At 46.2% G+C, this 24,796-nt stretch overlaps 1 protein-coding gene across 12 annotated transcripts in view; it reads left to right on the plus strand.

Moving 5' to 3' along the window:
- Positions 1 to 24,796, plus strand: part of RAF1 (Raf-1 proto-oncogene, serine/threonine kinase) — a 148,835-nt gene that overhangs the window by 95,092 nt on the left and 28,947 nt on the right. For 10 of the 12 annotated variants that reach the window (XM_056524238.1, XM_056524237.1, XM_056524235.1 and 7 more), the window contains 5 exons: positions 1,657 to 1,814; positions 5,598 to 5,690; positions 12,984 to 13,137; positions 13,948 to 13,975; positions 24,426 to 24,532. In XM_056524238.1, coding sequence (XP_056380213.1) covers positions 1,657 to 1,814; positions 5,598 to 5,690; positions 12,984 to 13,137; positions 13,948 to 13,975; positions 24,426 to 24,532 — 540 coding nt within the window. The remainder of the gene's footprint in view (positions 1 to 1,656; positions 1,815 to 5,597; positions 5,691 to 12,983; positions 13,138 to 13,947; positions 13,976 to 24,425; positions 24,533 to 24,796) is intronic. The other 2 variants (XM_056524234.1, XM_056524240.1) reach the window with 1 other exon arrangement.

Here is a 24,796-nt window from a genome sequence, read left to right on the forward strand (position 1 = left end):
TCTTGGGGATGGAGGGCGTACTTGTACGCCATTCGCCCACTCCCTTTCTATAACGCAGGCCCATGCCGTGGGTCGGGCCTGGCCTCTAACAACGGCCAGGACCCGTGGCTAATAGCGCGCGGCACTGATCGCGGTGCCCCGCGTTATTAACCCTTTAGACACGGCATTCCAAGTTGAACGCCGCGTCCAAAGTGAAATAAACTAATGCTGATTAGCTCAATGGGCTGCGGCAAAATCGCGGCATCCTGAACAGCTGTAGGACAACAGGAGGGTCCCCTTACCTGCCTCCTGGTGTCCTATCCAGGCATGAGCAGTTAAGCGGCAGAATCATTGATCAATGGTTTCCTATGCACACACTGATCTTTTACATTTATCAATGGTTTCTCAGTGTTCTAGCACCCTATGGGAGCTATAACATTGCAAAAAAAAGTTAATAAAGATCCCTAATAAAAGTAAGAATCACCTCCCTTTTCCCATTTAAAAAAAAAAAAAGTGTAAATAATAAACATACGTGATATCGCCGCATGCTGAAATGTCCAAATTATAAAAAATATATCATTAATTAAACCGCACAGTCAAAATTCCAAAGTCCAAAATAGCGTATTTTTGGTCACTTCTTATATCATGAAAAAATTTATAAAAAGTGATCAAAAAGTCCGATCAATACAAAAAATGGTACCGCTAAAAACTTCAGATCACGGCGCAGAAAATTAGCCCTCATACTGCCCCGTACGCGGAAAAATTACGTTTTGGGCATCAGAAGATGATAATTTTAAAAGGATACATTTTCCTGCATGTAGTTATGATTTTTTCCAGAAGTACTACAAAATCAAACCTATAGAAGTAGGGTATCATTTTAATCGTATGGACCTACAGAATAAAGAGAAGGTGTCATTTTGTACCGGAAAGTGTACTGCGTAGAAACGGAAGCCCCCAAAAGGTACTGATGTCATTACAAATTAGACTTTGCGGCGCAAAAAATAAGCCAGCATATGGATTTTTAGGTGCAAAATTGAAAGGGTTATGATTTTTAAAAGGTGAGGAGGAAAAAACGAAAAAGCAAAAACTGAAAAACCCTCCGTCCCCAAGGGGATAAACGGCTCAGGCAAGATGGTAGCCCCTATAATAATGCATAAAAAAAAAAATGACAATCAGAAAATAGAAACAGATTAGAAAAAAACTAATTTAATTATCTGGGTCTTAGGAGGAAAAATACATCTAGGCGACACATTCCCTTTAAAGGGGTTGTGCAGCGAAAAGTTACTTATTCCCCATCTCCTCAGGATAGGGAATACTGGGGGTCCGACCACTGGGACACTCCACGATCTCCTGAACAGGCATCGGATCTAACGGTGGAGTGTGTGCTGTGGACAGCATGCACTCCATTTATTTATATATGGGAGAACCCCATGGACCATTCAGGAGATCACGAGGGGTCCCAGTTGTCTTTCTCTGCACAACCTCTAAGTTTTTTCATTTCTAGGGCTGCAATTGCCTCAGAAGGACTTTTATTAGACCTCTTACACTGCCCATTAAAGTGGATGGTCCGGACCCGCAGTTCTAACTCTTGGATCGGGGTTCTCATTGCCCTCCAAAATAAAAAATTGAACTAACTAAAGTCGTAGCTAATGCTTTTATTCTTAATTCATTTCCCAGGTACGAAAGACTTTCTTGAAGTTGGCCTTTTGTGACATCTGCCAGAAATTTCTTCTGAACGGTTTCCGGTGTCAGACGTGCGGGTACAAGTTTCACGAGCACTGCAGTACCAAGGTCCCGACCATGTGTGTGGACTGGAGCAATATCCGGCAATTACTGTGAGTGAGCAGGACCCCGTGCTCCTGGACTATCTTACAATGTGCTACTTCATTTAATGTCTGTGTGGAAATAGAGCAGCCTGGAAAATGTCTGTCCTAATAGGATGAGTAGAAATTCCGGTACTTGGGAAACATCTGGATGAACCAGTTTATTCTATTTTTAAACAAAGTTATTATTGTAAATGAAATGACAGCGAGATGAGCAAAGGGCATAAACACGGCCCTCGTCCAAGTCCTCACCAGAGGCTTTCATCATTGCTGGAATAGAAAGTCTGCAAAAGGGAGTTCTTCCCGTGTGTGGGGCCGTGTAACCGTGCCAGTGCCGCGTGTATCCAGAATGTAAATAATTATCTCATTAATGTCTATCACATGTTCACCGCTCCATCCGCCTAAAAGGGATTCAGCCGCTCTGTCACCAGTCGCTGTTTATCTTTGTATTTAACCCCTTCTACTCAACAAAGACCACCCAACCCTTGATCTACGTCACACGTCAACTTAAAAGCAATAAACAAACAAAAAAAAGCTATACATATAAATGCCCCATTTTCATCTTTTTGGGATTTCTTCCTGCTTAGTCAGGGTGTCTGTCTAGACTGTAACTTTGACACCAGGGCACGTTCGGCCTATAGGGTCCACCTATATAAAATTGAAGCTGTGCTAGGACACATTGAAACGGGCAAGTTAGAGACAAATCAGGGTCTAAAAAAAATAGGAAAAATTTAAATATTAACCACTGGGACTGAGGGAAAGGAGTTATATATTGTTGTTGCTTTTATATTGGTATTTTTAAGCTTATGTCAGTGTTTCCCTACCAGTGTGCCTCCGGCTGTTTCGAAACTACAAAACAAAAGAGATACCAGTATACTACTTGAATTCAAAAATAGTGAGTAAACTTTATTCAAGTGAATTAAATAAAAACATCATACATAAAATACAAGGTACTATACAGATGAAAGCTACAGAAAGAAGGTAGTAATTCTAGATCCACAATGGTGAACAATAAAGAGCGGCAGGAATACAGTACATATATATATCAGATTGCAACATGCCCATAAATAGAGAATTAAAGATACATATACTTAATGCATAAGGCTGGTATACATCATCAATGGGGCTTTAATTAAAGTGCAAACAACCAATTGTATTGCACATTGCCCTAATGGGAGATCAGTCAACAGCACTACATAGTTGTTAAAAAGAGAGCATGAAAAACAGCATAAGAAAATCCAATACCTGCCATACACCAGTAAGGGAGATCACTACCTGTACCCCAATGCGCGTTTCGCGTATGGGCTTCATCAGCCGGAGGTAGTCTTGCAACAGCCGGAGGCACCCTGGTTAGGAAACACTGCGTTACGTAATACCCGGAATTTGTATAAAGTAGAAAATAGCTGGCACTACTGTACCTTGCGATCAGACAGGGACTCTCGTAGTATGTGGGATCAGATTCACCGGATAGCTGCTTCAACAGATGAAAGGGCTCCCCCACATTAACAGGACACAATCCATAAACCATAGAAGTAGACGAAACAGCGTGGAGGCACTCTATTTCAGTCTGTATGCTTTATTGGTCACATTTAACAGTGCACAGCAACAATTGTTTCACTACTACGTAGCTTTTTCACAGCCTCAGAGGCTGTGAAAAAGCTACATAGTAGCGAAACAATTGTTGTCATGCATTGTTAACTGTGATGAATAAAGCATACAGACTGGAATAGAGTGCCTCCATGCTGTTTCTTCCACTTCTAGGTCTTAAAATAATATTGTCACTTTTTAGTGCAGTTGTGCACATGACAAGAATGTGGTGTGTATATGTATATATATAATATATATATATGTGTGTGTGTGTATGTGTATATATATGTATATACACAGTATTTATTGGCGTATAACACGCACTTTTTAGCCTAAAGTCTATGTGCGTGTTATACGCCGATAAGCCGCTGCAGTTCAATGATTTAAAGCGGGCGCTTTAAATCAATGAACTGCAGCGGCTTTGCAGGTGCAGAGACAGCCAGCGCTGCCGGCTTCCCTGCCCCTGCCTGCCCTGGAGTCTAGAGCCCTGCTGCCGGCCCTTCTCTCCCTATGGCTATCAGCGCCGGCAATGGGGCAGTGGCGCCGACACAGGGGGAGAGAAGGGGCAGCGGCACCCATTGCCGACGCCGCTGCCCCGTTGCCTCCCCCCATCCCCGGTTGCATAATTACCTGTTGCCAGGGTCGGGTCCGTGCTGCTTCAGGCCTCTGGTGTGCGGCGCATGACGTCAGTGCGCCGTGCAGTGCATAGCAACGACGCAGGGGACGCACACCGGAGGTCTGAAGCAGCGCGCACCCGACCCCGGCAACAGGTAATTATGCAACCGGGGATGGGGGGGAGGCAACGGGGCAGTGGCGCCGGCAATGGGTGCCACTGCCCCTTCTCTCCCCCTGGCTGTCGGCGCCGCTTCTCTCCCCCTGGCTATTGGCGCCGGCACCGATAGTCAGGGGGAGAAAACGGGCAGCGGTGCAGATAGCCAGCGGGAGAGAAGCGGCGGCAGCAGGGCTATAGACCCCAGGAAAGGCAGGGGGAGAGAAGCGGGCAGCGACGGCCTCTCTCCCCCTGCCTTTCCTGGGGGTGTATCGGGGTATACACGCGCACACACGCACCCTCATTTTACCATGGATATTTGGGTAAAAAACATGGTAAATGAGGGTGCGTGGTATACCCCGATAAATACGGTATATAATTTTTTTAATTTTTTTTTTCAGTTTTTAATTTTGAAATTCATTATTTATAACCATAATAGGGAAATTTTATTAAAGGGGTAGTCCAGTGGTGAAAAATGTATCCCCTATCCTAAGGATAGGGGATAAGTTTGAGATCGCGGGGGTCCGACCGCTGGGGCCCCCGCGATCTCTCTGTACGGGGCCCTGGCTCTCCGGCCTGATAGCGGGTGTCGACCCCCGCACGAAGCGGCGGCTGACACGCCCCCTCAATACATCTCAATGGCAGAGCCGGAGATTGCCGAAGGCAGCGCTTCGGCTCTGCCATAGAGTTGTATGGAGGGGGCGTGTCGGCCGCCGCTTCATGCGGAGGTCGACACGCCCCCTTCCCGCGGGCTGTTGGGGCTCCGTACAGGAGATCGCGGGGGGCCCCAGGGGTCGGACCTCCGCGATCTGCAACTTATCCCCTATCCTAAAGATAGGCGATAAGTTGTAAACCACTGAATCACCACTGGACTACTCCTTTAATGCTTACACCATAAAACTCATGTAAAAAAGTTGCAAAACATTAGAAAAATCACAGAAACTCGAGCAAAATTAGGCTTGTGCAAAAACCAGTTGTTTTCTTGCGCTAAAAAACTTGTGTTCTAGATTTGGGTGTCTCAGAATAAATAGACCCAGTCATCTGGCACTCCACCTCCCCAGATATACCTCCATGGCTTTAAAAATAAGGTTGTTTTTTTTTTCTCTTTTTATTAGTTTCTAGAGGTGCTCAATAAAAGAAACTTGGCAGGACTTATCGCCTTTGCCCATTAAAATGGTTGCCCTAGTTGCTGACTATTGAAATGGTGCTTTAACACCTCAATTAATATTTTTTATTTTGTTTGTGTTAAGAAAAAAAAAAGGGCTAAATATTAATATTACAGCCCTGTATAAAAATATAATTTATTTTATTATGAGCTTTATATGCCAGTAGTATTAGTTGTTGTTGTTTGCACTTTTTAACAATTTTTTATTCAGTTACTTGTGCACACTAAGATTATGTTCTCATTTTTGTAATGGCGCGCATATTTATTCTCTTAGCAGAATGTTTCCAAATTCAAATAATGTAGACGGTAGCACGCCTTCTTTACCATCAATGCGGCGGATGCGAGAATCTGTCCGTGGCCCAGCAAGGTAAATTCATTTCATATTATGTTCTAGTGGGCTTCCTGCAGGATTGCTACAATACTATAGTTCAATAATATAGTCATTTTAAAGAATAATAATATATTACTATTTTGCTAAATATATTATTTCTTAATTCAAACTGCCGCACATAAATAAAACTTAGTAGTGCCCCCGTCCTTGTGCTGGAAGTTTATCGGATAGTGCTCCATACTTGTCTTACCTTTAATTTCCGATACAGGAGATTGCTGTCATCTATTTCCTGTTGGCCATATTGGTTCTATTTGGGTTAATTTTTCTATCACCCAGAGGGTTACGTCCAGTGGTCAGGATCTGTAACTACAGCTAATAGTATGGGGAAGGTTGGTTCTCTTTACAGTATATGTGACATATTTTAGTGATAATATAATGTGAGCAAAGTAGGTAAATGTGTAGTAGCACATATAATCACAAAATGTGTTCACCGATCAGCCATAACATTAAAGCCTGAAGTGAATACCAATTATGACTCTGGCATCTGCCCAGTGGTTGGATACATTAAGAAAATGAAAATAACCTAATAACACAGCACCAGCATGGATTTATGCGGGATTGGTCCTGTCAGACTAATCTGATCAGCTTCTATGAGGTCCGTTATAGATTGGACCGGGGTGAAGCTGTGGATGTTGTATATCTGGACTTTTCTAAGGTATTTGATACTGTTCCACATAAAAGGTTAGTACATAAAATGAGGATGCTGGGACTGGGGGGAGGACATATGTAAATGGATTAGCAACTGGCTCAGTGATAGGAAGCAGAGGGTGAGTATCAATGGAACTTACTCTGGTTGGGTCACAGTTACTAGTGGGTACCACAGGGGTTAGTACTGGGTCCACTGCCTTTTAGTATATGTATTAAAAGGCAGTGGACCCAGTACTGACCCCTTTGGTACCCACTAGTAACTGTCACCCAACCCGAGTAATTTCCATTGATACTCACCCTCTGCTTCCTGTCACTGAGCCAGTTGCTAATCCATTTACATATGTCCTCCCCCCAGTCCCAGTATCCTCATGTACTGACCTTTTATGTGGAACAGTATCAAATACCTTAGAAAAGTCCAGATATATAACATCCACAGCTTCACCCCGGTCCAATCTATAACTGACCTCCTCATAGAGGGATTACAGAGTAAAATTCTATTTCTCTATCGGCTCCATTGGGGGACAAAGACCGTGGGTGTATGCTGCTGTCTCTAGGAGGTATGACACTATGGCAACAAGAAAGTCGGCTCCTCCCAGCAGGATATACCCGCCTCCAGGCCCTGAGCTAATCAGTTTTAGCTTAGTGTCTGAACTAGGTGGACATGGTCTGGATTTCTCCAGACCAGGTCTTCTGTTTTATTATTTTCCTAGTTAGGGAATGTGTTTAGTTTTTTTATTCCGTTTTCTTTCATGTTTTCAGGTGGGGACTCAGCAACTGCGGCTCACTGTTTCCCCATTGCGAGTAAGGGGGCACAGACATTGCGTATATGCAAAGTTTCTAAGTAAATGGTTCTACTTACTTGGATCGAGACGCTGTCAGTGCCCTCGGATCAGCCAGAGGATAAAACAGATATCCCTCATACGGATCCGGGGATGACTTTCTCGATCCCGGACGAGCCCCCAGATTGTAAGGAGATCTGATCTTATCTAGGTACCCCTGGTACCGAACTTCGGTGGTTAGCTTGATTTAAGTCTTTATCTGGATCCAGGAGAATGAATCTACCAGAAATAACACGTAACAACAGTTTGTCCGGTCAAATTCACTCTAGTTTATTCAGCAGTCTGTAAGCACATAATAAAGGGGGGGGGGGGGGGGGGGGGATTGCACCCCTCCTTCCGTCACTCAAATATTTGGTATAATCTCCAGCCTATAATATTTGGTATACGGAGGTTTCTGAGAGAATTCATGGGAGAGACAGATGATCGAGAAAGCCATAACACATGTAAGAATAGGAAGTCCTAATATGGTTGGTTAACCTTCGCGGCTACATTCCTAGCAAAGAGATAACATTAAATGCTGACAAGATAAAGACACTGTGTGATGGATGCATACAATACATTAACCCCTTCAACCCCCTCTCGCCAACGGTCAGCGCCTGGGGTTGTACCTCATGGGTCCGGGTCCCCTATTCCCTGCTCACCTCGCTCGCACATGGTGGCTCGGCGTGATGCAGGTAAGGCTAGGTTCGCACCACGTTTTTCAAATACGGTTACCGTATACGGTTTTCCGCTAAAAAACGTATGGTAAAAACCGTATGCAACCGTATGGCTCCAAATTAAAACGTGTACGGTTTTTCCCTGTACGGTTCTATCCGTTTGCATCAGTTTTTGCCAACGGTTTTGCTATTTTGTTGGAATTAGTTTTCCAGCAATTTAATAAAGTTACTATTGTTCTATTGAAATTCCAATCTGCGCATGTGTCAACTCCAAAAACGGATTAGAAAAACAGTGTGCAACCGTATTCTGAAATTCTGTGTACGGTTCTATAGACAACAACGTTAAAAGAACCGCATATGGTTTTCCAACCGGAGGCAAAAACGTGGTCGACAGCGTTTTTGCCTACGGTTGAAAAATCTGCAAAACCGTATCCGAGGCAAAACGGATGCAACCGTACACAACATTTGGAATACGGTTTACAATGCATTCTCTATGCATACGGTTTCGGATACGGTCGTATAAGTTTTTTTTACGGAAAACCGTATACGGTTACCGTATTTGAAAAATGTGGTGTGAACCCAGCCTAACAGAAAGCTGACTGAAGACCTCACAGAAGACTTCATGAGGTATGTTCTTCTGACTGAGGTGAGTATATATTCTTCTCCCTTTAGGTGCTGACTTGCAACATCTGGAGACCCTCAATTCCACCTTTCAGGGTCCAAGGGGCTGGCGTGTGTTAGGGGCTCTATTTTCTATACTAAAAAAGGGGGAACAATGGCATATTGGGGAATGTATGGTTTACTTTATTATGCACATGTGTGTGTGAGTGTGTGTTATACTATGCGGCTTACAGCCGCAGCGCTTATTATGCGGCTGACAACCGCGGCGCTTGTACTGTTCGGGTGCATGAAGTGCCGACTTGATTTCACTTTCGGCGACTGCCGGCGGATATGTGTATCGCCCGCTCACTTCCCCGCGGGCTCATATGCAGCTAACATATGCGCTCGGGGCAAGGAGCGGGCACCGTTACTGTGGTTCTTCTCGGCGGCCAGGGCACTATAGCTCCGCCCACAGGGCCGCCGGAGCTTACTGGAGACACGAATCTCCCTCCAATCAGCGCTGTGCGCGCGATTCAGGTGTCAGGGGCCAATCAGACAGTGCCCCTGCTCCAGGAACGCCCCTCTCAGGCTATTGGCTAGCTTCTTCTCCTCTCTGTCTGCATAGAGCGGGGTTTCCTCTCAGCAGGGACAGAGTGTTAGTGTTGGGGTTAAAATCTTTACTGTCACAGGGGACACAAATCTGTTCCTCCCTGTAAACTGACAACTAGACTGCTAGTCTTCTATTTTGTCTGTATAACATATTATTCCAAAAATTCCAGGTTCTGCTGAGCCCACTGGCTCTGCCTGCTCCACTGCTCCTCCAGACCCCCTAGCTTCCCTGGATGTTACAGTTTCCGGTGGATTCGGCCACCCCTCCAGCCTGGGTTTTTTCCTATCCCAGTGTATGGCTGACATGACTCAAGTCACCCTTTCAGTGGCTGAGGCCTCCCGTGACATGGTGTCTACCTTGAAGAGGTCTGCCCTGCGCCAGCCCTCTAGTGGGTCCCGCTCCTCTTTTCCACAAGCCTCACGCTCTCACAAGCATACTAGGGGTGCTTTTTCTGACTCTTACATTGAGTCTTCAGGTAGACGTGGGTCTCGCCCTGTGTCATCTGGTCACAGACGTCGCTCCTCCAGAGGACGTTCCCGGAATCGCCGCTCTGCCTCGCAAGAGCCACGTACCTGGTCAGGGTTTCCCCCTCCTCCAGGGCTGCCTCCACTCGTTCACATTCTCCTGGTGAACTGCTGGATGAGGCTTCCGAATCGGCATCTGACTCAGAGGACCGCTTGGATACAGTTGAAACGTTGAACTCATTGGTTGCAGCCATAAGAGATACCTTTCACTTAGAGGACCCAGGATCTTCGGACGTGACTCCTGAAGTATCCTTTCATATCCTCAACCAGCACCTCAAGGGTTCAGCTCTCACGCTGAATTTCACATCCTTCTGGAATCTGCATGGAAACATCCGGACAAGAGGTTCCCGGGAATGAAGAGGGTTCAAGTGCGTTACCCATTCGACAAGGACTTTGCCACTAAGGTGGTTTCCCCTCTGTCGGTGGATCCACCAATTTCCTGCCTCTCTAGGCTACTACACTGCCGCTAGCAGATGCGGCTGCATTCAAGGACTCGACAGACAAGAAGGTTGAGTCCTTAGCGAAGTTTGCCTCTGAAGCAGCAGGCTCTTCTCTGCTTCCCACCTTCGTCTCTGCATGGGGGTCCAAGGCCCTTTCGGTGTGGTGCTCAAAACTCAGTCAGGGTATCCTGGCGGGATCCCCCTCAGAGGATCTATTTTGCTTTGGTTCTCCAATGCTCTAAAGCTGGGGACTTTCTGTGCACAGCTTCCATGCAGTCAGTCCGTTGTGCTGCCTTTGCTGTGGGTCTCCTAGCGGCCCTCCGCTGCTCCAGGTGGCTTAGGGCATGGGATGCAGATGCCGCCTCCAAAAGGTCTCTTACCAAGTTTCCTTTTACTGGTACCAGTCTTTTTGGCAAGCGCCTTGACGAGATTATCTCTGAGGCGATGGGGGAGGGGAAGTCCTCTTCGTAAGAGTTACTTGTTGCCTCAAAATAAGGCTCGCTTTTCTTCCCAGGGGAAGTCCTCTTCCTTTCGGACCTTTGGCCCCAATAAGGGGTCTGGGCAGGCACCTTCGCGGGACAAGAGGTCTCCCTCGTTCCGGGTGCGTCCGTCTTGGAAGTCGGACACCAACCTTTCCGGCCGTTTTGCGGCCAAATCGGGTAACCGCAATCCCACTTCCGCATGGAGTTTTCCGCAGGTTTTTCTCGGGTGGGAGGTCGTCTCTTACTTTTTCGAGACAGCTGGACAACACACATTCAGGAAGTCCCAAGTCCCCCGGTCTCCTTCTCTGGCGAAGCAGTTTCGGGAGGCCCTCCAGTCCCTGCCCAGGGAGTCATTGTCCTCGTTCCTCCAGGGGAATGTTTTCAAGGTTTTTTTATTCCAATTTTTTTGTGGTCCCCAAGGAAGGCAGTTCGGTGTGACCGGTTCTGGACCTCAAGTTTCTCACCGTCATCTTCTCCGCCACTTCCGAATGGAATCTCTCCATTCGGTAGTGGCATCCATGGAACAAGGGGAGTTCCTTTCTTTCTTCGTTGGTCATCAAGGATGCCTACCACCATGTTCCATCTGGGACAGTTCGTGTTTTTTCCTTGACATGTCGGTCCTCTCCTATTGCTCTGGTACTAAAACTGATTACCTCAGGGCCTGGAGGCGGGTATATCCTGCTGGGAGGAGCCGACTTTCTTGTTGCCATAGTGTCACACCTCCTAGAGACAGCAGCATACACCCACGGTCTGTGTCCCCCAATGGATCCTTCGAGAAAGAGATTTTATGGTAAGTGTTAAAAAAAAATCTCCTTATTTGTAGATGACACTAAACTGGGTAGGGTGATTACCATAAAGGAGGATAATATGATATTACAGAGGGATCTGGGGAAGCTGGAGGCTTTGGCACAGACATGGCAAATTAAGTTTAATGTGGATAAATGTAAGGTTATGCACTTGGGCTGTAAAAAAAAAGTGTACAATTATGTGCTAAATAATAAGACATTAGGTAAAACTACTACCGAAAAAGACTCTGGGGTACTGGTGGACAGTAAGCTGAACTTTAGCAATCAGTGCCAGGCAGCTGCTGCCAAGACTAACAAAGTTATGGGATGTATCAAGAGAAACATAGTGGCACGTGACAAGGACATAGTTTTGCCTCAGTATGAATCATTAGTCGGACCACATATGGAGTATTGTCCAATTTTGGGCACCTAAATATAAGAAGGACATGGCTGAACTGGAGAGGGTGCAGAGGAGGGCGACAAAGATAATTAATGGTATGGGAGGATTACAGAGGAGCATATATCAAATGTGAACCTGCTTTTTGATCACTTTAGAACAAATAAAGTTGCCGGTAAAGTGGCGTTGTGCCCACAACTTTTCCTGCAACAAATTTAGATGAAAAAAGCAGTCTAAATTTTTTGATAAATTCCCCTCACAGTACCAAGTTATCAAGCTTGGGGTTATTTAGTGTAGAGAAAAGACATCTTAGGGGCGATCTCATCACAATGTACAAATATATGAATGGACAGTACAGAGATCTTTCTAGTGATCTTTTTATACCTTGGCCGGTAACCATGACAAGGGGGCATCCTCTACGTCTAGAGGAAAGAAGGTTTCACTATCACATACAGGGATTCTTTACTGTAAGAGCAGTGAGACTATGGAACTCTCTGCCACATAATGTTGTGATGTCTGACTCAATAAACAAATTCAAGAGAGGCCTGGATGTTTTTCTTGAATAATATAATATTACAGGTTATGGATTTTAGACTTATAGGGATAGAACAGTGATCCAGGGACTTATTCTAATGCCAATGCCTTATCGGAGTCAGGAAGGATTTTTTCCTGTTATGGGGCAATTGACATCAGCTTCATGGGGGGGGTGGGGGTTTCCTTCTTCTCGATCAACATGATAGGTGTTATTTTTTATTTATTTTACCTTTCAAACTGTCAAATTAGGCTATAAGTGAACAATCAGTTCAAGTTGATGTTGGAAGCAGAAAAAATGGGCAAGTATAAAAATCTGAGCGACTAGAACAAGAGCTAAAGTGTGATGGATGGGTGACAGCAGAATGCCTCCAACATGGATCTTGTGAGGAGTTTCCAGTATGCATTTGTTAATCCTACAAAAACTGGCCCAAGTAAAGACAGCTTGTGAACTGGGTGTTGTGCACTTTAAGTGTTTAACATGCTGGGAGCACAGGCTTATCTGATCCCACTAAAGAACTAATGAGAGATAGCTATTGCTGGACACCTTCAGAGGTCTTGAGGAGTCAATGCCTTGAAAGGTCAGAACTCTTTAGGAGGTATGAAAGGGGGCGTACACAATATTAGGCAAGTGTTCTGGCTGATCAGTGTGTACAGTAGGTTGGATATCACCTTATTATCTGAATCTTAATATTAAATGTTTACATTATCCTGTATTGTATTTAAATTCTGTTATGTTATTCTTTTTTGTGTCTAGCTACCAGCACAGATATTCTACTCCTCATGCCTTCACCTTTACAACGCCTAATCCAGCTTCAGAATGTCCCCTTTCTCAAAGACAGAGATCAACATCCACGCCCAATGTCCACATGGTCAGCACAACAATGCCTGTGGACAGCAGAATGATAGAGGTAACAAGCATTCCCCTGTATCTTACTACTACATAGCATTTATTCCTGGAGGCAGCTCAATGTTTGTGCTAAAAGGATTATATTGCATTTCTTCTTCTCTCTGTTGGATCTTTTCTTCATCTTTTATCTCTCATTTCCTCTGACTAGAATAACTGGCTCAATACTTCTCCGAGGTCCAGGAGCAGACGCTTTTGTCTGTGGGGCAGAGTAGGTATTTGTGGCTTTGGCTCTTGTAGTGACTTTCAGGGGGTTTACTCCTGACTCTTGTGTCTTTTGAGGATTTGATTAATATTGTGGTTGTATTTCTATGACTTAATTGGGGGGGGGGGTCCCCCTCTACCTCTTTGTGCGGTGAACTAACTCAGTTTTGCAGCATGGAGATTTCTTAGCGCTGGCAAGAACATATAAATAACGTGTCAGCCATCGGTGTATATCAAGAATTTATATCGATGCAAGATTGCTGTTGTAAAGCTTAATACTAATCTCATGGCAAGATGTCACGTAACCCCCAAAGGGAAAGGAATGTCACCAGACTATTGGGGCTGTGTGTCTTGGAGAATGAGGATTGGACTGAGCCTTCTAGTTCTGTATACTTTGCTTCTTTTTTTCTCTGGTTCTTGAATTGCTTAAAATTTAACTTTTGTTTCAAACTGGAAACAGATATGTGATCTTTAGCTATTAATTTCCTACATGAAAATGCCCGTGTGATGTTGCATGCTGTTTTCTTTTACCAACCTGTGTGTATTTCTCTACTTGTTTCTGTGGAGTTATGTCTCCTTGGTTAATGAAACGTTACGGTCTTTGTTGCAGGATGCTGTAAGAACACATAGCGAATCGGGTAAGAATCTGTTTATTTTTATTTTTTTGGGTCATGTGCTAACCTTCTCCTTCTTCTTACTTTTATTTAAACGTATTATACACTTTATGTATGTGTATATATGTATATATATTATATAGTGTGTGTGTGTGTTTGTATGCAGGGATGTGGAATTCCTATCACCCAACGCCCAGGACATGCAGTTCCGGGCACCAGACAGATGAATTTTTCCATCTCTTAACCCTGATTTGGGCAAGCAGGGCCAGACCTGACAAGCGAGGCGGCGCTCAGCAGTCTGTATGGAGCGGGCTCCCGACACGTGCCCACTCCATACTCTGCAGCCCCCAGCTATTTTCAGTAGCTGGGGGCCGTCGCCAATAGCCAGCATGCGGCGATTGCCACGGCTGGTTATTAACCCTTTCGATCACCGCCGTCAAAGCTGACAGCAGCGTCTAAAGGGACATGTGAATGCTCCCTGGTGGGCTAGTGGGGTGGATCCCCCCCCCCCCCCCCCCATAAACATATTTAGTGTCACTGCGTGTGTAATTGTATGAACTATTAAAATATGACATTATGTATCCCGTATGGTAAATGACGTAAATGTAAAAAAAAAATACCAAACCACACAATTGCAATTTTTATGATATCCCAGAAAACAAATAAAAAAGCGATTTTAAAAAGTCAGATCAATACCAAAATGGTACCGATGCAAAAAACAGATTATGGCGCAAAAAATGAGCCCTCATACAGCCTGGTATGTGGAAAAAAAATGTAACAAAAAAAGCTACAGGGGTCAAAAAATGGCAATTAAAAAAATTCTAAAAAGTTCTGAATCGAAGCATGACGGAAACTATACAAATCTGGTATTGTTGTAATCGGGCCGGTCTAAAGTATCAAAACAACATGTTGGCTCAGCCACCAGGTAAATGACGTAGAAAAGAAAACCACCAAATTTGCAAAATTATCTTTTACTATTTCAATTTGACTTCACCGATAATATATATACATATATATTATTATTAATATATATATATATATTTTTTTTGTTCTGAGAATGTTATTGAAAAATTAAAACGTATCATTACAGTAGGTAGTTATGACTATTATAGGGTGAGGAGGAAAAAACCAGAGTGGCCCGGACAAATGGATCGTCATGAGGGACAAGTAGATTTTGCTCCGTTTTAGTTTTTTATTAAATTTCCCACACTCCACATATATACATATATACACACACACACACATATACACACACACACACACACACACACACACACACACACACAGCCATGGCCGTAAATGTTGGCACCCCTGAAATTTTTCGAGAAACTTAAGTATTTCTCACAGAAAAGGATTGTAGTAACACATGTTTTGCTATACACATGTTTATTCCCTTTGTGTGTATTGGAACTAAACCAAAAAGGGAGGTAAAAAAGCAAATTGGACATAATGTCACACCAAACTCCATAAATGGGGTGGACAAAATTGACACCATTTCAAAATTGTGGAAAAATAAGATTGTTTTACGCATGCTCCTTTTAACTCACCTGGGGCAAGTAACAAGTGTGGGCAATATAAAAAGCACACCTGAAAGCGTATAAAAAGGAGAGAAGTTCACTTAGTCTTTAGCATTGTGTGTCTGTGTGTGCCACACCAAGCATGGACAACAGAAACAGGAGAAGAGAACTGTCTGAGGACTTGAGAACCAAAATTGGGGAAAAATATCAACAATCTCAAGGTTACAAGTCCATCTCCAGAGATCAAGATTTGCCTTTGTCCAGAGTGCGCAACATTATAAAGACGTTTGCAACACATGGCACTGTTGATTATCTCCCTGGGCGTGGTCGGAAGAGAAAAATTGATGAAAGGTGTCGACGCAGGATAGTCTGGATGGTGGATAAGCAGCCCCAAACAAGTTCCAAAGATATTCAAGCTGTCCTGCAGGCTCAGGGAGAATCAGTGTCAGCGCAAACTATCCGTTGACATTTAAATGAAATGAAACCCTATGATAGGAGACCCAGGAGGACCCCACTGCTGACACAGAGACATAAAAAAGCAAGACTACATTTTGCCAAAATGAACTTGAGTAATCCAAAATCCTTCTGGGAAAACGTCTTGTGGACAGATGAGACCAAGATAGACTGTTTACCGAAAACAAAATGAGGCCTACAAAGAAAAGAACACAGTACCTACAGCGAAATATGGTGGAAGTCAATGATGTTTTCAGGTTGTTTTGCTGCCTCTGCCACTGGGTGCCTTGAATGTGTGCAATGCATCATGAAATCTGAGGATTACCAGCAAATTTTGAGTCGCACTGTACAGCCCAGTGTCAGAAAGCTGGGTTTGCATCTGAGATCTTGGGTCTTCCAGCAGGACAATGACCCCAAACCTATTTTAAAAAGACCCCAGAAATTGATGGCAACAAAGCGCTGGAGAGTTCTGAAGTGGAAGCAATCCAGATCTAAATCCCATTGAACATCTGTGGAGAGATCTTAGAATTGCTGTTGGGAAAAGGCACCTTCCAATAAGAGAGACCTGGAGCAGTTTGCAAAGGAAGAGTGGTCAAGCATTCCGGCTGAGAAGTGTATTGATGGTTATATGAAGCCACAGATTTCAGTTATTTTTTCCAAAGGGTGTGCAACCAAATATTAAGTTAAGGGTGCCAATAATTTTGTCCAGCCCATTTTTGGAGTTTGGTGTGACATTATGTCTTATTAGCTTTTTTCTCTATCGGCTCCATTGGGGGACACAGACCGTGGGTGTATGCTGCTGTCTCTAGGAGATGTGACACTATGGCAACAAAGACAGTTGGCTCCTCCCAGCAGGATATACCCGCCTTCAGGCTCTGAGCCAATCAGTTTAAGCTTAGTGTCTGAAGGAGATGGACATGGTCTGGTTTGCTCCAGACCAGGTCTTCTGTTTTTTTTTTCCTAGTATAGGGACGTGTTAGTTTTTTATTCCTTTTCTTTTCTGTTTTCAGGTGGGGACTCAGGGACTGCGGTTCCCCATTTCCCCATTGCGAGTGAGGGGACACAGACATTGCGTATATGCGCTGTTAACCCCCCCTCGCCAACGGTCAGCGCTTGGGTGGTACCTCATGGGTCCGGGTCCCCCTATTTACCTGCTCGCCTCGCTCGCGCATAGGAGCCAGGCGTGATGCAGGTAACTAAAGCTGACTGAAGACTTCATGGAAGACTCCATTAGGTAAGTTCTTCTGACTGAGGTAAGTACACTTCCCTTTCTCCCCTAGGTGCCAGGACTTGCAACCTCTGGAGACCCTCAGTTTTTGCCCACCTTTTGAGGTTTATGGGGCCAGCTGGTACTGGGGCGAGCAGTGGCATCTTTGGGGGCATAATTTCTTTATTACACTGTATGTAAGTGCTCTGTGTGAGACTGTGTTTTACTATGCGGCTGTGCCGCAGCGCCTTATATGTGGCTGACAGCCGCTGCGCTTTTTCTAGCCGAGCGCACGGAGCATTTTCTCCGGCAGCTGCTGCCGGTGTTTCTGCCGCCCGCTTACTTCCCCCGAGCACGTATGTTCTTACATATGCGCTCGGGACAGGGAGTGAGCGCCATTACTCCTTCGTCCCCGACTTGTACTTAGCTCCGCCCCTAGGCTCCCGGAACTCTCGGGGGCGCTCTCTCGCAGTGTGTGTGGTGATTTGTACTGTCGGGCGCTTGAAGCACCGTCTTCCTTCACCTCGGCAGCTGATGGCTGACAGGGGGGGGAATATGTGTGGCGTCTGCTCACTTCCCAGCGGGCGCATATGCGGCTGCATGTGCGCTCGGGGCATAGGGCGGGCGCCATTACTCTGGTTCTTCTCGATGGCCGGGGCGCGGTAACTCCGCCCACAGGGCCGCCGGAGCTTCTGGTGGCGCGCATCACCCTCCAATCAGCACTGCGCGCGCGTCTGGTGACGGGGCCGATTGGCAGTGCCCCTGCCCTGGGAACGCCCCTCTCAGGGGTTAACTCTTTTCCTGCCATAGGGGACGCTATTCTGCCCTCCCTCTATACTGACAACTAGACTGCTAGTCTCTATTTTGTCACAATAACATATTATTCCTACAATGCCCACTGACTCTGCCTGCTCCACTGCTCCCCAAGATCCCCCAGTTTCCCCGGATGTTACAATTCCGGTGGATTCGGCCGCCCCTTCAGCCTGGGGTTTCTTCCTATCCCAGTTTATGGCTGAATTGACTCAGGTCCCCCTTGTGGTGGCTGAGGCCTCACGTGACAAGGTGTCTACCTGGAAGAGGTCTGTCCTGCGCCGACCCTCTGGCGGGTCCCGCTCCTCTTTTACACAAGCCTCAAGCTCTCTCTCGAAGCGTACTAGGGGTGTTTGTCTGACTTTTACATTGAGTCTCCAGGTAGACGTGGGCGTCCCTCCGTGGGTCTCGCCTCCCCGTGTCATCTGGTCACGGACGTCGCTCCTCCAGAGGAGGTTTACGGAATCTCCGCTCTGCCCTGCCAGAGCCGCGTACCCGGTCAGGGTTGCCCCTCTCCAGGGCTGCCTCCATGCGATCACTTTCGCCTGGTGAACTGGCGGATCAGGTTTCCGAATCGGCATCTGACTCAGAGGACCGCTCGGATATGGTTGAAACGGTGCACTCATTGGTTGCGGCCATAAGAGACACCCTTCACTTAGAGGACCCAGGATCTTCGGACGTTACTCCTGAAGTATCCTTTCATCGTGCACCTCAAGGATTCAGCTCTCACGCTGAACTTCACATCCTTCTAGAATCTGCATGCAGACAAGAGGTTCACGGGAATGAAGAGGGTTCAAGTGCGTTACCCATTCGCCAAGGACCTTGCCTCTAAGGTGGTTTCCCCTCTCTCAGTGGTTCCACCAATTTCCTGCCTCTCTAGGCTACTATACTGCCGCTGGTAGAGGCAGCTGCCTTCAAGGACTCGACGGATCAGACTGTGGAGTCCTTGGTGGAGTTTGCCTCGGACGCAGCAGGCTCTGGGTCCGAGGCCCTATTGTTGTGGTGCCCACAACTCAGTCTGGGTATCTTGGCAGGATTTCCCCCGGAGGGTCTATCTTGCTTGGTTCTCCAATGCTGGGGAATTATGTGCACTGCTTCCATGCAGTCAATCCGTGGTGCTGCCTTTGCTGTGGGTCCCCTAGCGGCCCTCCACCGCTCCATGTGGCTTTGGGCATGGGATGTGGATGCCGCCTCCAAAAGGGTCTCTTACCGAGTTGCCTTTTACTAGTACCTGTCTCTTTGACAAGCGCCTTCTCGAGATTATCTCTATGGCACCGTGGGGTAAAAGTTACTTGTTGTCTCAGCATAAGGCTTGCTTTTATTCCCAGGGGAAGTCCTCTTCCTTTCGGTCCTTTGGCCCCAATAAGGGATCTCGGCAGGCACCTTTGCGGGACAAGAGGTCCCCCTCGTTCCGGGAGCGTTCACCTTGGAAGTCGGACACCAACCGTTCTGACCGAATCGGGTAACCGCAATCCCACTTCCACATGGAGTGCAGCCACCACCCCCAGGTTTTTTCTCGGGTGGGAGGTCGTCTCTTACTTTTTCGAGACATCGGGACCACACACATTCAGGAAGTCCGGAACACCACGGTCTCCTCCTCTGGTAAAGCAGTTTCAGGAGACCCTCTAGTCCCTGCCCAGGGAGTCATTGTCTCCGTTCCTACAGGGGAATATTTGCGGGGCCTTTTATTCCACCTTTTTTTTTTTGTATTCTCCCTGGAAGGCGGTTCTGTACGGCCGCTTCTGGGCCTCAAGCGTCTCACCGCCATCTTCGCTGCCACTTCCATGGCATCCAGGGCACAAGAGGAGTTTCTTCCTCGGTGGACATCAAGGATGCCTACCTTCATATTCCTATATTTCCCGGCCATCTGCGGTTCCTTCGCCTTCCGGAGGGGCTTTTTCATCTCGTGGCCTATCCCTTTGGTCTGGCCTCTGCTCATCGGGTCTTCGCCTCGATCCTTGCACCAGTGATAGTCCTGTTGCGATCGTGCGGAGTCTCGGTGATTCCTTAGGTGGACGACCTTCTCGTCAAGGCTCTCATCGGAGTCTAGACTCTAGGGACTGTGGGTCTTACACTCCAGACCCTGAATCGCTTCGGGTGGATGTTCAGCCGAGACGAGTTGTTCCTCTCTCCCACCCAGTCTCTGATCTTCTGGGACCTCACTTCCGCGGTCCCTGTCCGGGTTTGTCTTCTGCCGGACAACCGTCTGACACTCCTCTCTGGTGTCCCCTCTCTTCGGGCCACGGTTTCCATACAAAATTGTATGGAATTCTTGGGTCGGCTGGTAGCGGCCATGGAGGCCGTGCCCTTTGCCCAGTTTTCATTATTGTACCCTTCAACTGGCGGTTCTCTTTCTCTATGGGACAGATCTCCTCTGTTTCTCGGTCGCAAGGTTGCTCTCCCTCGTCGGATCCGTGAGTCTCTGCTCTGGTGGCTCCGTTCCTCCCTTCTTCTTCAGGGGTGACCATTCCTTCCCTACTCGGGCAGGTAGTCATGACTGCTGCCTCTCTGTCGGGCTGGGGCGGCATGTTCAGGGATTGGTTGGTTCAGGACCTCTGGCCTCTCCGGGTAGCCCTTCTTCCAATACACTTTCCGGACCTGGGGGCGATTCTTCTTGTCTTCTTCATGGGGAGTTCAATCTTCTGTCCGCATCCAGTCGGACAACGCCTCGACGTCAGTCTGCGCGGCGGCGCTCGCAGTTCGGCAGCATTGTCGAGGTGTCAAAGAGTCTCCTCTGGACGGAACGTATGTTTCCGGCAGTTTCCTTCCAGGTGTGCTCACTGGGAAGCGGTCCTCAGCCGACCCCAGCGAACGGTCTCTACATCCAGTAGCCTTCGCGCAGACCCGCATCCTCTGGGGCATTCTAGACGGAGACCCTTTCGTGTCCGGCACAATCTGAAGATTCTTTCATTTGTGTCGAGGTCCCGGGACACCCTGGCTCTAGCCTTGGCTGTCATTGGGATTCCTTGGGGTGGGTTTCCTCTGTCCTCTCTATTTTCTCTCCTTGCTCTCCTTCCCAGGGTTCTGAGGAAGCTCAAAACAGGGGACGTCCCCACCATTCTTATAGCTTATACCCCGAAGTTCGTGTTACACCGACGTAGTCGGGCTCCGGGGCGACGCTCCTCTGCGCCTTCCGCTTTGCCCGGATCTACTCTCTCAGGGTCCTCTTTGCCGCCCCAATTTACAGTCGCTGCATTTGAAGGCGTGGCGGTTGAGACCGCGGTTTTGAGGGCTCTTGGGTTCTCTTCCCAAGTCATTCACACCATGCTCAAGTCTAGTAAGCCCTCCTCCGCAGGAATTTACCACCGTACTGGGCGGTCTTATTTTCGTTGGTGTGAAGCTCAGAACTTCTCCCCGGTGACCTTTTCGGTTCTCCGTCTTCTTTTTTTGCAGTCAGGGTTGGAACTGGGGTTGTCTCTCAGCTCCCTTAAAGGTCTGGTTTCGAACTGGGGTTGTCTCTCAGTTCCCTTTAACCCCTTAAGGACTCAGACAATTTAATTTTTACGTTTTCATTTTTTCCTCCTCGCCTTCTAAAAATCATAACTCTTTTATATTTTCATCCACAGACTAGTATGAGGGCTTGTTTTTTGCGCGACCAGTTGTCCTTTGTAATGACATAACTCATTATATCATAAAATGTATGGCGCAACCAAAAAAAACACTATTTTTGTGGGGAAATTAAAACGAAAAACGCAATTTTGCTAATTTTGGAAGGTTTTGTTTTCACGCCGTACAATTTATGGTAAAAATGACGTGTTCTTTATTCTGAGGGTCAATACGATTAAAATGATACCCATTGTTATATATTTTTATATTATTGTTGCGCTTAAAAAAAATCACAAACTTTTTAACCAAATTAGTACGTTTATAATCCCTTTATTTTGATGACCTCTAACTTTTTTATTTTTCCGTATAAGTGGCGGTATGGGGGCTCATTTTTTGCGCCATGATCTGTATTTTTTTTTGATACCACATTTGCATATAAAAAACTTTTAATAAATTTTTTATAATTTTTTTTTTTAATAAAATGTATTAAAAAAGTAGGAATTTTGGACTTTTTTATTTTTTTTCGTTCACGCCGTTCACCGTACGGGATCATTAACATTTTATTTTAATAGTTCGGACATTTACGCACGCGGCGATACCAAATATGTCTATAAAAAATGTTTTTTACGCTTTTTGGGGGTAAAATAGGAAAAAACGGACGTTTTACTTTTTTATTGGGGGAGGGGATTTGTCACTTTTTTTTTACTTTTACATTTTTTTACATTTTTTTTACACTTGAATAGTCCCCATAGGGGACTATTCATAGCAATACCATGATTGCTAATACTGATCTGTTCTATGTATAGGACATAGAACAGATCAGTATTATCGGTCATCTTCTGCTCTGGTCTGCTCGATCACAGACCAGAGCAGGAGATGCCGGGAGCCGCACGGAGGAAGGAGAGGGGACCTCCGTGCGGCGTTATGAATGATCGGATCCCCGCAGCAGCGCTGCGGGCGATCCGATCGTTCATTTTAATCGCGAACTGCCGCAGATGCCGGGATCTGTATTGATCCCGGCACCTGAGGGGTTAATGGCGGACGCCCGCGAGATCGCGGGCGTCGGCCATTGCCGGCGGGTCCCTGGCTGCGATTAGCAGCTGGGATCAGCCGCGCATGACACGGGCATCGCTCCGATGCCCGCGGTTATGCTTAGGACGTAAATGTACGTCCTGGTGCGTTAAGTACCACCTCACCAGGACGTACATTTACGTCCTGCGTCCTTAAGGGGTTAAAGGTCCAGGTTTCGGCCCTTACTGTTCTTTCCAGAGGCCCCTGGCTTCTAATCCTCTTGTCCGGACCTTCCTGCAAGGAGTGGCGCACGCCTTTCCTCCTTAGCGGTCACCTTCTCTCCCTCACCTTCTCCCCCTTGGGACTTGAATTTGGTTCTGAGTGCCCTCCAGGGGGCACCCTTTGAGCCCCTTAGAGAGGTGTCTCTCCGCCTCCTTTCTTGGAAAGTGGAGTTTCTTGTTGCTATCACCTCCATCTGGAGGGTGTCTGAATTGGCAGCTCTCTCCTGCCGTTCTCAGTTTCTGGTGGTCCACCAAGACAAGGTCGTTTTCCGGCCAGATCCCTCCTTTTTGCCTAAGGTGGTTTCGGCCTTTCATCTCAATGAGGACATTGTCCTCCCGTCTTTTTGTCCTGCTCCTTCTCATCCTAAGGAGCGCTTACTACACAAGCTGGATGTAGTTCGGGCTGTTTCTATCTTATCTCTCCATCACTTCTTCGTTTTCCTCAGTGTGATTCCTTTTTCGTCCTTACGGAAGGTCATTGCAAGGGACAACCTGCTTCCAAGGCCACCATTTCTCGTTGGATTCGGTCTGCCATTTCGGAGGCCTATCGCTGTAAGGGGAAGATTCCTTCTTTCAGGGTTGTGGCTCATTCTACTCGTTCTTTTGGGGCATCCTGGGCTCTCCAGAATAGAGCCTCGGCCTCGCAGATTTGCAAGGCGGCTACCTGGTCGTCTTTGCACACTTTCTCGAGGTTCTACAGAGTTCATACCTTCGCATTGGCTGACGCTAGTCTGGCCCATAAAGTGTTGCAGGCGGCAGTGGAACGGCCGTCTGCCTGACTGCTTATCTGCCCACCCAAGGGACGGCTTTGGTACGTCCCACGGTCTGTGTCCCCCAATGGAGCCGATAGAGAAAAGGAGATTTTTTTAACACTTACCGTAAAATCTCTTTCTCGAAGGATCCATTGGGGGAAACGGCTCCCACCCTTTTGGAATTTTCCTTGGTTCTCTGTCCGAGGGTGTGTTCAGTTATGTTTTTTCTTCTGGTTCTCGGACAGTTTGGGGTTTTTCTTGACCTGTTAGTCTCCTCCTATTGCTCTGGAACTTAAACTGATTGGCTCAGAGCCTGAAGGCGGGTATATCCTTCTGGGAGGAGCCAACTGTTTTTGTTGCCATAGTGTCACATCTCCTAGAGACAGCAGCATACACCCACGGTCTGTGTCCCCCAATGGATCCTTCGAGAAAGAGATTTTACGGTAAGTGTTAAAAAAAAATCTCCTTTTTTTTTATCCCTTATTTTGGTTTAGTTCCAATACACACAAAGAGAATAAAAGTGTATAACAAAACATGTGTTACTGCAATCCTTTTCTGTGAGAAATACTTCAATTTCTTAAAAAATTTCAGGGGTGACAACATTTACGGCCATGACTGTGTGTGTGTGTGTGTGTGTGTGTGTGTGTGTGTGTGTGTGTGTATAAAATATATACAAAAATACTGAGGCTGAGAAGCCCTACTGGGCTTAAAGCCCAGCTAACTGTAAAGTTCTCACTGTGTCCTCCATTTTTTATTTTTTCATAAAAATGTTTTTGAATATATAATGTTGTGTTTTTTTTATTTATTATTATTATATAAAAATAAATCTATGATGTTATGATTTTATTTTATGTATACATATTTTTATATGCCAATTTTTTTATTTTGCATTGTCAGGGAGTCCAAATAACTTGAGTCCTACAGGATGGTCTCAGTCCAAAACCCCAGCTCCAACGCACAGAGAGAAGTCTGCCATGTCCAGCAGCCAAGAGAAAAATAAAATAGTAAGTGTAATGGACTGTTCTGTATTTTGGGAGGCTATGGAAAACTTTTTGCTGCTGAGAAAATTAAGGATGTTTACACTTAATGACAACTTAAAGGGGTACGCCGGTGGAAAACTTTTATTTATTTAAATCAACTGGTGCCAGAAAGGTAAACAGATTTGTAAATTATTTCTATTAAAAAAATCTTAATCCTTCCAGTACTTATTAGCTGCTGAATACAACAGAGGAAATTATTTTCTTTTTGGAACACAGAGCTCTCTGCTG

The sequence above is a fragment of the Hyla sarda genome, chromosome 6 (assembly GCF_029499605.1).
Source record: "Hyla sarda isolate aHylSar1 chromosome 6, aHylSar1.hap1, whole genome shotgun sequence".
Lineage (NCBI taxonomy): Eukaryota > Metazoa > Chordata > Amphibia > Anura > Hylidae > Hyla > Hyla sarda.